The following is a 14,318-nucleotide window of genomic DNA, read 5'->3' as shown; positions in this document are numbered from 1 at the left end:
AGCTATAATGATAAATTTGTTCATACCCATTTCATATTAATTGAAGTGGCGTATTTTAAGTGTTATGTATTTGTGTTGTATAGTTGAGCGACATTAATGGGGATAAGAGTGGGAAAAGGGTTCAAGATTTTGGGGTGAATTTACAAGAATGGCTCTTGATTTGAGATATGATCATGCCATGACCCACCACTTGGTGTGGACTTAACAGGGGTTTGAACATATGTGTACATGTGCAGCTCAACAAGAAGAAGGGGTTCTACATGATTGTCTATGATAATGGGACTAAAAATCATAAGTTTGTTACCTAACTTTGACCCCTGTCTATAAGTTAATTAATTATTATATTGTAGAGTTAATTAATTATTATATTGTAGAGTTAATTATGGTTATGGGCAATTAATCCAACTTTTTAAAGCTTGCATACAAGTGGCCATTACCCTTAATCGTCAAAAAACTAAAAGTGATCGATCCCTAATTCAACTTCATGATTGTTTTAAATTAAAGCATGTTTAATTAGTTTGCTTTTATTTGGAGAAGCTGAAGAGGCCCACTTGAAGATTGAAAGTTAACAACCATAGACATTTTTGAGATTAAAGTGACATGCCCATTGGTTGACCTTACTTTAGTCATGATGTAGAGTTAAAATTACCCTACCTAAAAATCTAGAAAAATAATAAATAAATGTTGAATTATTTAATTTTAAGACATCAAAGATTTGGAATTTTGATTCAAATGGGTAGGCTATGATGTAGATCTTTAGTTTAATTTCACCCAAAAAAGAAGATGAAGAGAAATATCAAATATCAAATATGAAAAGAACAAAACCTGCAAGAACTTGCTGATGTTGCTAGCTCCAAAGACCCTATGAGCAATGGTGAACTTGAATGGCTCAGTTGGAGGAAAATATGGAGCTAAAATACATTTCTCCCCACATCGGCGGCGAAGGATCTTGCAGGCGGCACACGGGCTGAGTACAACCGGCGGAGGAGGAGAGAGAGGAAGAGAAGGAGGAGGAGGAGGAGGAGGAGAAGATTGATGAGAAGGTGAAGGAAAGCCTGGAGAAAACTGATGATGATGGGGAGGTGAAAGAGAAGTAGATGCAGAGCTTGAGAAAACTGTCAATGGTGTTGGTGGTGGTGTTGTAGCTTTGCCCTTGTATTCCATCTTTTCAGAAAGAGAAAGAGAGAGAGAAAGAGAAAGAGAATTGTCAGTGAGAAAGCAAAGAAGAGGAGGAAGCTTTGCTTTACATAAACCAGAAAAGTGAAGAGGAATATATATAGAGGGAGTGAAAGCCCGGGAATTAACAACGATGGTGTCAGCCTACGGCATGGATATAGTAAAATGACATCATCACTTTGAAATCCCTTTTTACATCGTCGTTTTTATTTAATATATTTTGCTAATATTGAAAAAAAGAAGATTATTAATACGAAAAATCATTGATATAATTAGAGCTAGCTAATTTTCTTTCTTCTACTATACGTTAAAAATGATTAAGATGGAAATGACCCACTTGACTTTGATACTTAATAATCAACATGCTTACTTTTAAGTAATTTCTCTTAATAAGTCTATGAATTTAATTTTCTTGTGTATGGTAGGTTTTTTGTTTGGGAGTATGTACACGTAATTGTATTGTTGAAATGAAAAACTTGAGCGTCTGCTGTCGCCTTCATGATTTTCAACATGCCATCAAAGTTTCAAACCTTCTAGTTAGTTAGGAAGTAAGTGTAGGGGCAACCAACGAACTAGTTTAACCGTAAGGGTTATAATTCGGATTTTTGTCCTGTTGGAACGAGTCATAAGTACATGATTATATTAGTCAATTTTATTAAATAGATTAAACTTTTCAATTCTTATACGACCCGTATTATCTATTTAGTAAACAAATTGTACTGGGTTGAGCCGAAAACGAAGTATTTCAACCAATTTCGGCCCATTTAATATAAATTGGTTAAATTGACCCAAAATTTTATATCTTATAAGCATAAATTATGTCAATTTACAACTTGGAGTACTTGTGACAATCAATTTAATAATCGATATCAAATTATTTATAACCATAATTAACAAAAATAACGCACATAATGATAAAGAAAATAATATTGCATTCTAACAAATAACATGATAAAGCCTCCTCACAAAGCATCAACATTAATTATTAATATAATAAGAAGTAGACAGAGTTGCAATGTAATTTAAATTTATACGGATTAAGCAAGTTCACCCGAATCTTATATATTACACTAAACCTTAATCGACCCGTTAATTTTATATCATATCAAAAATTATCGAGCCTAACTTAACATGACAAACAGGCTGATTCTAGAAGCCGCAAGATTTCACATTGTTCATAAAATTATAAAAAATGGCAGCAATATTTGATCGTGGCCTCGCCGGCGAATGCATGCATCCTCCCCCAAGCTTTCCTTTTTCCCCGCGAGTAATTGAGTGGGTTTCTGAAAATGTTTGTTGGTAGTTTTCTATACATAATTGGTAAATGATTCAAAAATAATTAGGTATTTGTCGTAACTTACTCTACTGTACCCTTGTCAAATCATCGACATCCTACGACTACCAGTCTCTGCTTATGCAATCCACAGTTCTTTGGTTCCGTCCCCAACTTTTCCTTGTTTTTTTTTTTTTTTTCAATGAAAATTCTGGATAATGTGAGAAAAAAAACTTGAAGAGAACGTTTCTTTCTCCCTCTTTTGATTACCTCTCTCCTGAAAATAGTAGAAATTAAAGTAAACCTTTTTATGATATATTAATTTAGCCATTTCAAATTGTGTTGCTTAAAAAATAATTATTTTACAATAGAGTTGATGAAAATACGATTTTTAATAAACTCTGCTAAATTTTTGATAAAATGATGGTTTGACTTTTAAAATCATACGTGTTTTGGGTGTTTTCAAACGCACTTCTATAGCAGATGAATTATGTGAGTTTGTTTGAAAACACGTGCTTGGCTTGTGAAATCGCTAGACCAAACACGCGTAGTATTGGATGAGTACTTTGCAAATACAATTGCATTTATAAGCAAGATGATTGATGATGAAATAAATCACACAATAGAGCTGAGAGAGCTTGCAAAAAGACTTGCCGGGTGTACTGATAAAAATTACTTATAATATTGCCAAAGTCGGTGAATGATTTTGAGATATGAAAAAAGAGTTGAGAATAGAGTGAGTAATCATGAGTGGAATATTGAATCATACTTGAAATTGATCGTCCCTTCCTTATATGCATAATACGCATATGACTTCTCCCCTTACATGGCTTAGGCCATATATCTCTCGGTCATTGGTCATGACCCTATTCTGGCACGGTCTTCGGTCGGTGTCTTTTAGTGGAATACGTCTTTGGCAGAATAATGGCATTGTGTCCCTGCCTTCGGTGGTACCATATTGAATTAAAAAAAGCTTACAAAGATGGGTTTATACTCTTAATCTCAAAGTTCCCAAGCAATTTCACTATATATAAAATTGCTTAAAAATCATGCATAATTCATTTGGATAAACCTTCTGTCCAGTCCATCTGCAAAAGTGATGTTTTGCAGTGTCCAATAGAAGGTGTACACATCAACTAGTTACATCTGAAGGAATAGGAATACAAACATTAGGTTTTTTCTTTATCTCCCACTTTCTCTTCTTCTCTAGTTCATCTTCACATCTGCTTTTCTTTCTCTCCCACTTTCTCTTTTTCTCTCTCTCCCACCACATCCAATGTAGCTACAATAACATCCACGGTTGGGTCACGACAGGTGGCAGCCCTCTCCGGTGAATCCCTTTATGTGATAGAATTCCTAAAGGGTTAACCTTTCTTCTCTAACTTTTAGTTTAAAATCCAAAAATGAGTTTTGAGGCATTAGAGACAAATTTTTAGGCTAGGTTTGACAGAAAAGTGGCTGGAGAGAGTGACCCACGGGTGGGTCACGCTGGCTAGGTTTTTTTTTTTATATTATTTTGATTTGGTATGATTGTTTTCACTTTTATTTTTTATATTTTTTTTAAATTAATGATGTGTCACATAATATTTGAAGTTGCAAAAAAGTATTATCAAGATAAACATGAAGTAGTAGCTTTCAATTCATTTTCAAGGAATGAGACGCAATAGAAGCTTAGTGGTAAAATGATGGGCAAATGCTCAACCCTATCTTGTTCCAAAGGAATGCCACCTGGCCAATTTCATCATCCGAAAAGAACTCGTCGGATACCGACCCTCCACCGATATAATAATATTATATGCCCGCCAGAATATTCTTTCTCAGGGTCGTGCATGCCACCTCAATTGAGACAGCCTCATCTGGAAATCAACAAAATTTTAACTAATTAATATTATGTGGCAAATTAATGACAATGACTGGGCCTGTTAGTGGGCCCCCGGTTCGGTGAGAGGCCGCTAGGCTCGTGGGATGGGAGGCAAGAATATTGAGAGAGAGGCTCCCATTGTAATTTGCAAAAGTCCCAAACAATGTGACATTTTAAATAGACTTGTACGTTATTTCTACGCCCAAATGCCTTTCTTTCCTCCCCTTGGAAAAATTTGGTCTTTTTAACATGCTTTGTGGTGCAAGTAGTTGGACTTTTTTTTCAAAGAAAATTCTTGAAAACAAACAAAAGTATTCTTTCCTCTAAGCTAAGGGGTCAAAGTCCCTCTTCCTTCTACTTTTTCAAAAATACAAAATCATATTATTTAGTAAACTGTTATACGACTGTCATACAATTAAAATGACGTGACAGTAAAAATTGAATATTAATTTTCACTGTCAAATCATTAAGTTGTATGATAATTTACTAAATAACATTACTCTTAGACGTACAAATGGAAACAAATCTGCCCGAATCCTCTGTTTCGGTGTCAGTATCACTTTGTGCAGCCACTTTTGAGAGGATTGAGTCATTTTGTGATCAATTTCTTACTTTATGATTTTTTTTTTTTTTGGCACACTGTAATTTTCGCTTTGAGCCTACTATTGGGAAGCCCATCCCTTCTGTTTAGTCTTTTACCGTCTCTTTCTTCCGAGAGCAAAAGTGAAAAAGACCCTATCTTATAACATTTTACACTATTTCTTACGAAATTATTACCGTTAGGAGCGTATGTGAGTAAGAGGGTTCCAATGTATCGCGTACGGATATATGTTGCTTAGTGAACATGGGCTTTAAATCTAAGTGGGGCTACCTTTGGGGCAACGGGCCCTCGGGTGGGCCCACGGGTCCTTTGATACATGGATACTCCAAGGAATATAAACCAGAAAGGAAGATCCTACTTGGTTTGCAATCAAAGTTCATCCATACGTGTCATAAAGTTAGGCTACAAATCCTCATACCTCATTTGCGTGTGGACCTTAACAGTTGAAAGAAATTGAATCATTAAGCAAAGAAAAAAATAAACAATAAAGGTTAAAAATCCCAGTGGGGTCTCTTCTTTACTCCTGATTCCTGAACACCGTTATTTAGGAGGATGGGATCAGTGTGATTAATCTTCCGACTAGTGACAAGTGACAGCGTTTTGCAACAAAGAAAAATGCTAAACAAAGGGCCACTTTCGATAAAAACAACTTTACTGGGTCCGCTAAATATTTATTTGTATGAGTGCCCATTTTTATTCCTACTTGGATTAAAAGTCAATTAAATACTATATTCTTAGGAAATTAACCATCAAAAGTCAAACGAATGGTACAATTCTGTCGTAAATGGATTTTATATACAAGATAAAAACCCTAATACTTATCTACGTCATGATGATAGGGGCGAAATTAAAATTTTAAATTTGAGAGACAAAATTAGAAAACAAAAATACTTTTAGGGTTTAGGATAGAATTCTGATAGAATATAAGAGAAGAATGTGCAGGGCTCGAGATGCTTGAACAAGTTCTCAAGCAATTTGAGATGAAAGTTGTTAGAGTATATTTAAATGACCCTAAAGTTAGGAATTTGATTATGATTGATGAAGATTAGATTAGCCTAATTTAGAGATTTGATCACCCTAAATTAGGGGATTTGATTAAGATTACATTTATGTGTAAGCTCTATAAATAAAACATTCTGTATTGTAAACAAATTATTCAATAAGAGCCTAATGTAGCCCTTAGGGCTTTATCTGTGGATGTAGGTCGTTGACCGAACCACGTTAAAATCTTTGTCTCTCATTTATTTTATTTCCGCAATTCATTTCTATTTCTATTTTATTATGAATTTTATCAAAAGTCACCTGTACATTGGGTCTTGCAGGCTTTTCCTCCCATTTCCTGCTCAAATTCTAGGAGATTTAGGTAAAAAAAAAAAATCTAAGAAGTCCGAATTGACATTTTTTGTTGGACATTCTAGAAGGTTTTTTAAAGACTATCTACTCAAATTGTTTCTAATTAATAATGCCATTATAGAAATTAGAAATACAAAGGCAATCCAATGAGCTCTTAGTCCTTAGTTCTTTGTGAGAGTTGATTGGTCATAGACAAAATGTATTATTTGCACGCATAAACAAGAGTTTAGTACACAAAAGTACTGGAAATTGTGCATAATCCAGCTATTAAATGGGTGTTTCAACATCAAATGCTGATGACTTGATAGGAAATTAGAGATGACAAGCCATTCAAGTCCATGTGTTTTGGAGATTCTTCCATTCATCAATAAAGTTGAACTAGATTGCACACCACACCCAATTCTTCATCAACTCAACACAACTCGTGGGGATCAAATCCTAAATGATTTCCACACCGTCGGATCTCGAATGCCACTTGGCATTTTGTCAGACTGGCCTCCACAACACAGTCCACGCGTCGTTGCTTAGTTGGGCTTGTTTTTTTGAGGTTTTTCCCACGCGGTTTCTTTCTTTCTTTCTTGTTTTCTACTCCTAATTTCAAAGGTGACCTTTTTTTGTAAAAAGGAGAAGTAAATGGGAGGCAACTGTTGATGGGATCTTTTCCATGACTCCTGCAATTGTGGATTTGATCAAAGTTAACCAAATATTACTTCCCAAATCAACTCAAAAAATAATTTAATTTGCAAAAAGAATATTAACACTTCGGTCTCGTATTGGGAAGACGAGGAGTAGCCTACATAGAGTGACTGCTTTATAAAAGTGGTCATGAGTGTTAAGAACATGTTTGAGATTGTGTTTGAGAAATAAAGCTTTTAAGTAAAAAAAAACTTTTTTTTTTTTTGTCTTTGGGACTGGTAAAGTGGCTGGATATCGGTCAAAACGGTCCGGTTAAGGACCTTATCGGTTAGTAACCGATAATTTTCGGTTAAACGGTTTATTAACCGATACCGAACCAATAAGAATTTTAACCGATAATTTCGGTTAAAACGGTACACGGTTAAACGGTCCGGTTAAACCGGTTAACCGATTTAACCGAGAGCTTTATATTGATTTATTTTGTTGGGCCAAAAATCAAAAATGAGTTTTTTTGACTTTTGAGAGCCCAAATACTTTTTGTTGGGATAAAATAATTTATTAAAAATTAGTTGTTTTAGGGACCAAATACTTTTTGTTGGGACCCAAATATTTGTTTTTTGGGCTAAAAATTGAAGCTTTTTTATATTGATCCACTTCAATTTTTTTTTTTTTTTTAATATTATAAAATACATTTTTCCAAAGCAAATGGACTAATTAACATAATGAATGCTAATTAGACTAGCAAAACTAGTTAATGAAAAATGCTTTTACCAAAGGCAAAGAAATCTCATCAAATGCCATCACTTAAAAAAAAAACATCAAACCTACCCAAACCCAAATTAAAATAAAATTCATTAATGAATAATAAACAAAGTATTAACTAATTAAAGACACTTAGCAAAAGGAAAATAAGTCATGGGCAACACCATTACACAAATTCGGAAACCTGAGTCACTTGTGGGAATTTGGAAACCTCTCTAAAAGACTAAACGGCGCCGTTTTGGGACTAGGACTTAAAAAAAAAAAAAAAAAAAAAAATCCGGTTTCTTATCGGTTAACCGGTTAACCGATAAGAACCGTTTAACCGGACCGGACCGGACCGGACCGAATTCCGGTATACTTTTTTTAACCGATAAGGATATCGGCATATCGGCTACGGTTTATATAGGTTCGGTCGAAGCCGGTAGACGGCCGGTTAAACGGTAACGGTTAATTTGCCCACCCCTAGTTGCCGCAGCCTGAAAATATTCAAATCACGCGCCAACCTGTTGGCCAGAGCGTCGTGCCAATTTTTCCATTATTGAAAAAAATCAAAGGGCGCGCGCATATATGCTCTGAGAATTTGTCCTTGTGGTTTTACCCATATTCCTTTAGAATATACTTTGAAGGAGCATCTGACATTATAATAAAATACTTCTCTTTATATGTCATAACAAACAAAAATAGGTTTTTTACTTTTGTTTTTTATACGTCTTTTATTGTTAGTATTGTTGTAGTTTTATGTAATGGAAGTATATGTCTGAGCCCATCAGGCCCATAAGACAGTCGGCCTGAATGCGGCTCAAAGGACTAGCAAGCTCACTAAAACCCAATTTTGTGTGAAGCATATGTCTAGGAGGGAAATTTCATATCAGGCAACCATCATCTATAGAAAACAATGAATGCATCCGCTTAGAAAAGATAGTTCACCAAAGGAAGGATGATCAAAATCACTCCTACAATTGAATGCCAAATTAATGGTCGTTTGGACGACAATTTTCTTATGAAGGCACACAACTTAAATGATGTTTAACCTATATAAGGTTAGTAAGAGGCTAAATCCAAGTATACTTTCATGACTTATCCCCTAATTTTTTCATCTATCTCTCTTATTTTTCACCTCATACCTTTAAACATTAGAGGTGGCACTAGCACCGTTGACCTCATTCCCCTTTGCACATGTCACTCTGATGTTTGATTGTCTTGTAAGGATCCCAGATCGATAACTAGACATGGGGTGATCACTAGTTGATTTTATGTATTAACATTTTACATTGTAACAACTAACAAATAAACCATTGTAGTTTCAAGATGAACATATAAATCATTGTGATATGCCTCAATAATAAAGTTTTTTTTTTTGTACAAATTTCAATCGGTTTATAACATAGCCCTTATGAAATTACAAAATTATCTTCAAATAAAACATATAAAAATGGTTTGGGTAGGGAGGAGGGGTCGGCCACCTTCAAAAATCAAAATTTGAATGTATTTCGACCACCCTCATAATCGGGCAGAGAGGGTAGTTAAACTACATGGACCGGTGTAACAATTTTCCCTTGATTTTATTGTTATTGTTGTTCAAGATGGTCAACATATAATTCTATCTATACTTGGTTGAACATATATGAAACCTCGATTGTTTACTTATTGCTCATGAGGGTATTACTTTTTAACAATATGTTTTTTATAAATTGATCTGACAATTTACATAGTATTCAACTATAAAATTGACATGACAATTCACCTGACACTTACTAATATCAGCTACTAATATGTAAATTATCACGTGACACTTTACATGACACTCATTTTTATAAAATATAAACTGCCTTGTAAATTATATAAAAAATTAGAGTATTATAAGCAAGAACGAACCCAACAAAGAGAGAGAGAGGCAACCCCGTGTGGCGGTGCCTAAAATTTTATTTATGGCTGGTTATTAATATGCCTACTTGTCATATCATTACCCAACCTAGCAAAGAAAAGTTGTCCCTAAATCCATATTAATTAGAGTTCTTCTTTTCTTTCTTTCTAAGTAATTAGTATTAATCTCCAATAGGTAACTCAATCAAATAGAAATAGAAACACGCTTAATGAAGTGGAGGTCACTAGTTCGAATCTCCCTTCCCTCTTATGCAACATGTAAAAAAAAAAAAAAAAAGTAATCCGTATTAGAATCAAATGGCAATAAAAAGCTTCCTTATTTTGTAGTCAACAATTTTCCACGAAGTCTCAAAGGAATAGTTCAATCGGCTGGAGACTACGCCTTATGAAGCGGAAATCACTAGTTCGAATCCTAATTTCCCCACTTGTGTGGACATGTTAAAAAAAAAAAAAAAAAAACAATTTCCCACAAATCTAAGCTGGAGATCACGCCTTATGAAGCGGAGGTCACTGGTTCGAATCCTCCTTCCCTTTTTGTGTGGACATGGAAAAAAAAAAAAATCAATTTCCCACGAATCTAGCATTACTATACTCTGTAATCTCTTATTCTCTTATTCAAGTTACCAATCATTTCGTGCCACGTACAAAGATAAGTTACTGCAATTGTGTTGCTCTCTCCGCAAATGCGGCCCACACGTAACGCTTACGTGGCGTCTATCCGACACATGAACAATCACTGTGCAACTTTCCCCAATTGCCCACATTAGCAATATTTAACACATAAAATAAAAACTAGGATCCGTTGGGTTCCACCTAAAGCTTATAGTTGGAAAATTTTTCTGACGAGAAAGAATTTTTGTTTTTTTATATTTAACTACTAACTAGTATGAAAAATTAAAGAAAAATAATTGCGACCTCTGATGGCGGCATGGTGACCTTTGCCTCCCGTAGTGGATTTAGATGAACCCTAGCAAAAGAAAACTTTTTATCAGGACCATTATGATAACACATATTTTATAGTTCCTAATTAATAATTGATATATAAGTAAAAATATATAATAAAAAAAAATGCACAAAAATAAGTTTGACCAAAATACACTAAATTTTAGGGTGATAAAATCTTAAAGAGTTAACCTTCCATCCTTAGGTTTTAATTTTGAATTCAAAAACGAGTTTTGAGGCATTAAAAACGGGTTTTGAAGCATTAGAAACGTGTTTTGTAGCATCAGAAACGAGATTTTATGTATTAGAAACGGGTTTTGAGGCGGGTCATGACTTGCAGGGTTTGAGGCATTCACCGCCGACCAGACCGACTACAGGTTTTTTTTTTCTAATTTAGTGTAATTATTCTCACTTTCATTTCTTGCATTTTTCTTAAGTTGATGATGTGTTACATAGTAATTAGATGCTGCAAAAGGGTATTATTAGGATGGACTTGATAGTAAGGGCCCTCCTCTAACAATAGTAAAGAATAAATGGTAAAAATATTATTTAAAAAATAATTTATAATTTTACAAAAGAAAAACTATTTTACAAAAACTAAAACAAAATATTTTTAATTTAATCTTGTTTTTATTTTTATTGTACCAAAAAACATCATAAAATTTACGGTCAAAACAAAGGAGACCTTATAAATGTATGAAACAGGATCCTCTCCCATTCATGATTAGGATTTATAAAAAGAAATCTTAGAACCACAAATGAGACATCTGTCCATTAACAAAAAATAATAGTAAAATATTATTTTATATTAAAAATAATAATAATTAAAAAAAAAATAAGGAGTGGTGGTTGGCCACCCCATTGGGGGTTTCTGAACTACTCTAGTTGGGGCTGGGGCTGGGGTGGCTTCGGCCACCCTAGACCCATGGCACCACCCCAGGGCCAAATCTAAAAAAGAAAAAATAAATAATAATAATAATAATAATTCGTTTGGCCATTGGGAGTGGCCGGACTACCCCAAGAGCCACCCCAGCCTCCAATGGAGTGGCTAACCACCTCTTATTATTTTATTTTATATTTTTTTAATATAAAATAATATTTTATTATTATTTTCTTGGTTAGTAAACGGATGTCTATTTGTAGCTATTTCTAGCCATCAACTCTCGAATGCAAAATGGCCCGGAGAGAATATAAATGTATATAATTCTCTCTCGACCGACGGCAGTATTACAAGTGTATATATTTAACACTGTTTAAAGAGATCTTTTATCCGTGGAAGAACATAGCTTTTTCTCTTTCCCATCAAGGCTCTGCTCCATATAACACACCAAAGCACAACCTTCTCTATCTCTGTGTGTCTCTGTGATACGGTTTTTGCATAGCAAAAATGTCGAGCGGCGAAGAGCCTGTGGAGGACATGAATGGGGATTCGTTTCAGAAGTTGAATCAGAGGGTTAAGGATCGGTCTAAGGTAATTGGTAAATCTGTGAAATCTACTGGTTTTGAATCGTGGGTTGTGTTTTTTATTGGTTTTTGCGATCTGGGTCTGTTTTGTTTTGTAGAAAGTGGCTCAAACCAAGGAGATCCTGTCCAAACAGGCCGTTAAGATTGCCAAACAGGCCGAGGAACACGAAAGGTTCATTAACAAGGTGGCCTCTCCGTTTCTAAGATAATTAATTTGATGGGGTTGATTCATTGATGTTGCGATGTAAATAAACCACGTTTAATCATTTTTGGGTGTTAATATTTGGATTGGATTTTGATATCTAGGTTACTCATCTTATGGGAGTTCTCAGTTTTGGCGGGTTTTGCTTTCTATTGGGAGCGAGTGAGTATAGCTGTTTGATTGATAGAATGCACTACTACTATTGCTGTTGAAAACCTTATTTTGATTTTTTTGGTCTGTTCTTTAAATCTTCTTCATCAGGACCCCAAGATATTCGCTACGTATATTGCTTGTTTTATGTTATCTTTGTTCCTCTCCGGTGGATATACTATCGGTTCAAGAAATGGCATTACTATCTTTTGGTAAGCTTTACCATCTCTGAAGAATTTCTTGTATTGCTTAAGTGTATGTATTCATGTATTTATTGATTTGTAAAGCTTAATTGGCTCTTTCGGCAATGGAATTTTGAGTTTTGGTGGTGTCATAGTTCGATCATATTGTTACTAGAATAATTTAAAGTAAAGTGATATATTTGTGTGAAATCATGATATTGCACCCATGATTTGTACGTAGTTCAAATTGAAGGTCTGTTGCAAAGGTGATGAGAAGATCAACAAAGATTCGGGTTGAGTTACTGGGAAAAGAATTCTTGGCGTAACATTTAACAAAAAATATGCAGAAATAACTGAGTTTGATTTTTCTTTTCTTTCATTTTCCCATCGTTTGTATTGTTTCTTAACTTCATAGTAGAACTGGAAACCATATAAGAAGATAGAAAGAGGATAGGAAATAGGAGAGTAATTTGTGAGGGGAGTTTGAATAAAGATTTTGGTGTAGCGGAATTTCCAAGTCTCTATGTATGTCCGTTTTACATTAGTTAGCCTCTTCATAATTTTATCTTTGCCCCCTTTAATCCAAAGCTTCTACAGATCATCTTATATACTCTTTAAGATCTCAAAATTTGAGACTGCTGTACACACATGCATACAAATTTCATTATTGAAGTACCCTAAGAAAGTTACATAATTTTTCTTGTGTCTCAGGATTTTTGCTACTATGCCAATACAATCTTCTTGGTCGACCTTCTTTTGTATCCAAGGAATGAAAAGCTTTTTCTGGTTTGTTTCTCATTTGCTGAGGTGAGCGAGTAGTCCAGGGGTCTCTGCACCTTTATGGGAAAATGATTTACTTGTCCACTTTTTATCTCATTTGGATAGTACTGCAGGGGCCGTTAGCATGGGCATTGATTGTTTGGCGCTGTAGCTTGGTTTTCAGTTCTCTTGACAAACTTGTTAGTGTCCTTATACATCTTTTACCCGGTAAGCTGAACCTTCTTTGTTTAGGTGGCCTTCTTTATATGGTACCTTTAAACAATGATGGTCTAATGATTTTATTGCGGAAAAAGAAAAAAAGACAACCAAATACAGCTACAGCTAGTCTACTGGGTTCCTCCAAAAGATAGGCAAAGTTTATGATGTATAGTACATCCCTTGCGGTGTTTATTAGTAAGTACTAAGATACCTAATGCAATGTTTTTCTTTTCAGGTATAGTTTTCTTTACCATTCGATGGTGGGATCCATCAACCTTTGCAGCCATGCACCCGGAAGGAACTTCTGGCAGAGTTTCTTGGCCGTATGTAGAAGACAAATCCTATCTTTGGACATGGCTGTTTGTGGTTCCGTTAATTGCATATACCCTATGGCAGATTCTCTATTTTCTCATTGTCGATGTCCTGCGTCGACAGAGGCTATTAAGAGATCCTGAAGTCATGACTTCTTACAGGTAGTCAACTCTCCATCTCTCTCTCAAAGAATCCCACTATTGATCAATCATTTTTTGTATGGTTAGAATTGTTTACAAAGTTTAATTTGCTGCTTTCTTTTGTTGGATAATATTTTGCACTCCCCTTCCCCAATTCTTCTTCTGTTTTGCTGAGTTTTTGGGTTGGCAGGGAACTCTCAAAAAAAGCACAGAAAGCAAACAATCTTTGGTGGCGCTTAAGTGGTTTGCTTGGGGATCAAAATCGCTTGTTCATGTACATTGTGCTCCAAGCCATATTTACTGTAGCAACCATGGCACTCGCTGTCCCCATCTTCTTGTCATATAGATTGCATATGATTTTCCAAATTCTCAAGGTTTCTGCATCTGTGTGGTATGGTGGAA

At 34.9% G+C, this 14,318-nt stretch overlaps 1 protein-coding gene across 1 annotated transcript in view; it reads left to right on the top strand.

Moving 5' to 3' along the window:
• Positions 1-11,716: 11,716 nt before the first annotated feature.
• Positions 11,717-14,318, top strand: part of LOC132165223 (phenylalanine ammonia-lyase class 1-like) — a 4,753-nt gene continuing 2,151 nt past the window's right edge. The window contains exons 1-8 of the mRNA XM_059575710.1: positions 11,717-11,959; positions 12,051-12,137; positions 12,259-12,316; positions 12,416-12,516; positions 13,198-13,293; positions 13,380-13,473; positions 13,700-13,937; positions 14,107-14,312. Of these exons, the coding sequence (XP_059431693.1) occupies positions 11,876-11,959; positions 12,051-12,137; positions 12,259-12,316; positions 12,416-12,516; positions 13,198-13,293; positions 13,380-13,473; positions 13,700-13,937; positions 14,107-14,312 (964 nt within the window). The 5' untranslated portion in view covers positions 11,717-11,875. The remainder of the gene's footprint in view (positions 11,960-12,050; positions 12,138-12,258; positions 12,317-12,415; positions 12,517-13,197; positions 13,294-13,379; positions 13,474-13,699; positions 13,938-14,106; positions 14,313-14,318) is intronic.

Source organism: Corylus avellana, chromosome ca11 (assembly GCF_901000735.1).
Source record: "Corylus avellana chromosome ca11, CavTom2PMs-1.0".
In the NCBI taxonomy this organism is placed as follows: domain Eukaryota; kingdom Viridiplantae; phylum Streptophyta; class Magnoliopsida; order Fagales; family Betulaceae; genus Corylus; species Corylus avellana.
Note: the sequence above shows the minus strand (reverse complement) of the source record. Positions and strands in the feature narration are given on the sequence as shown.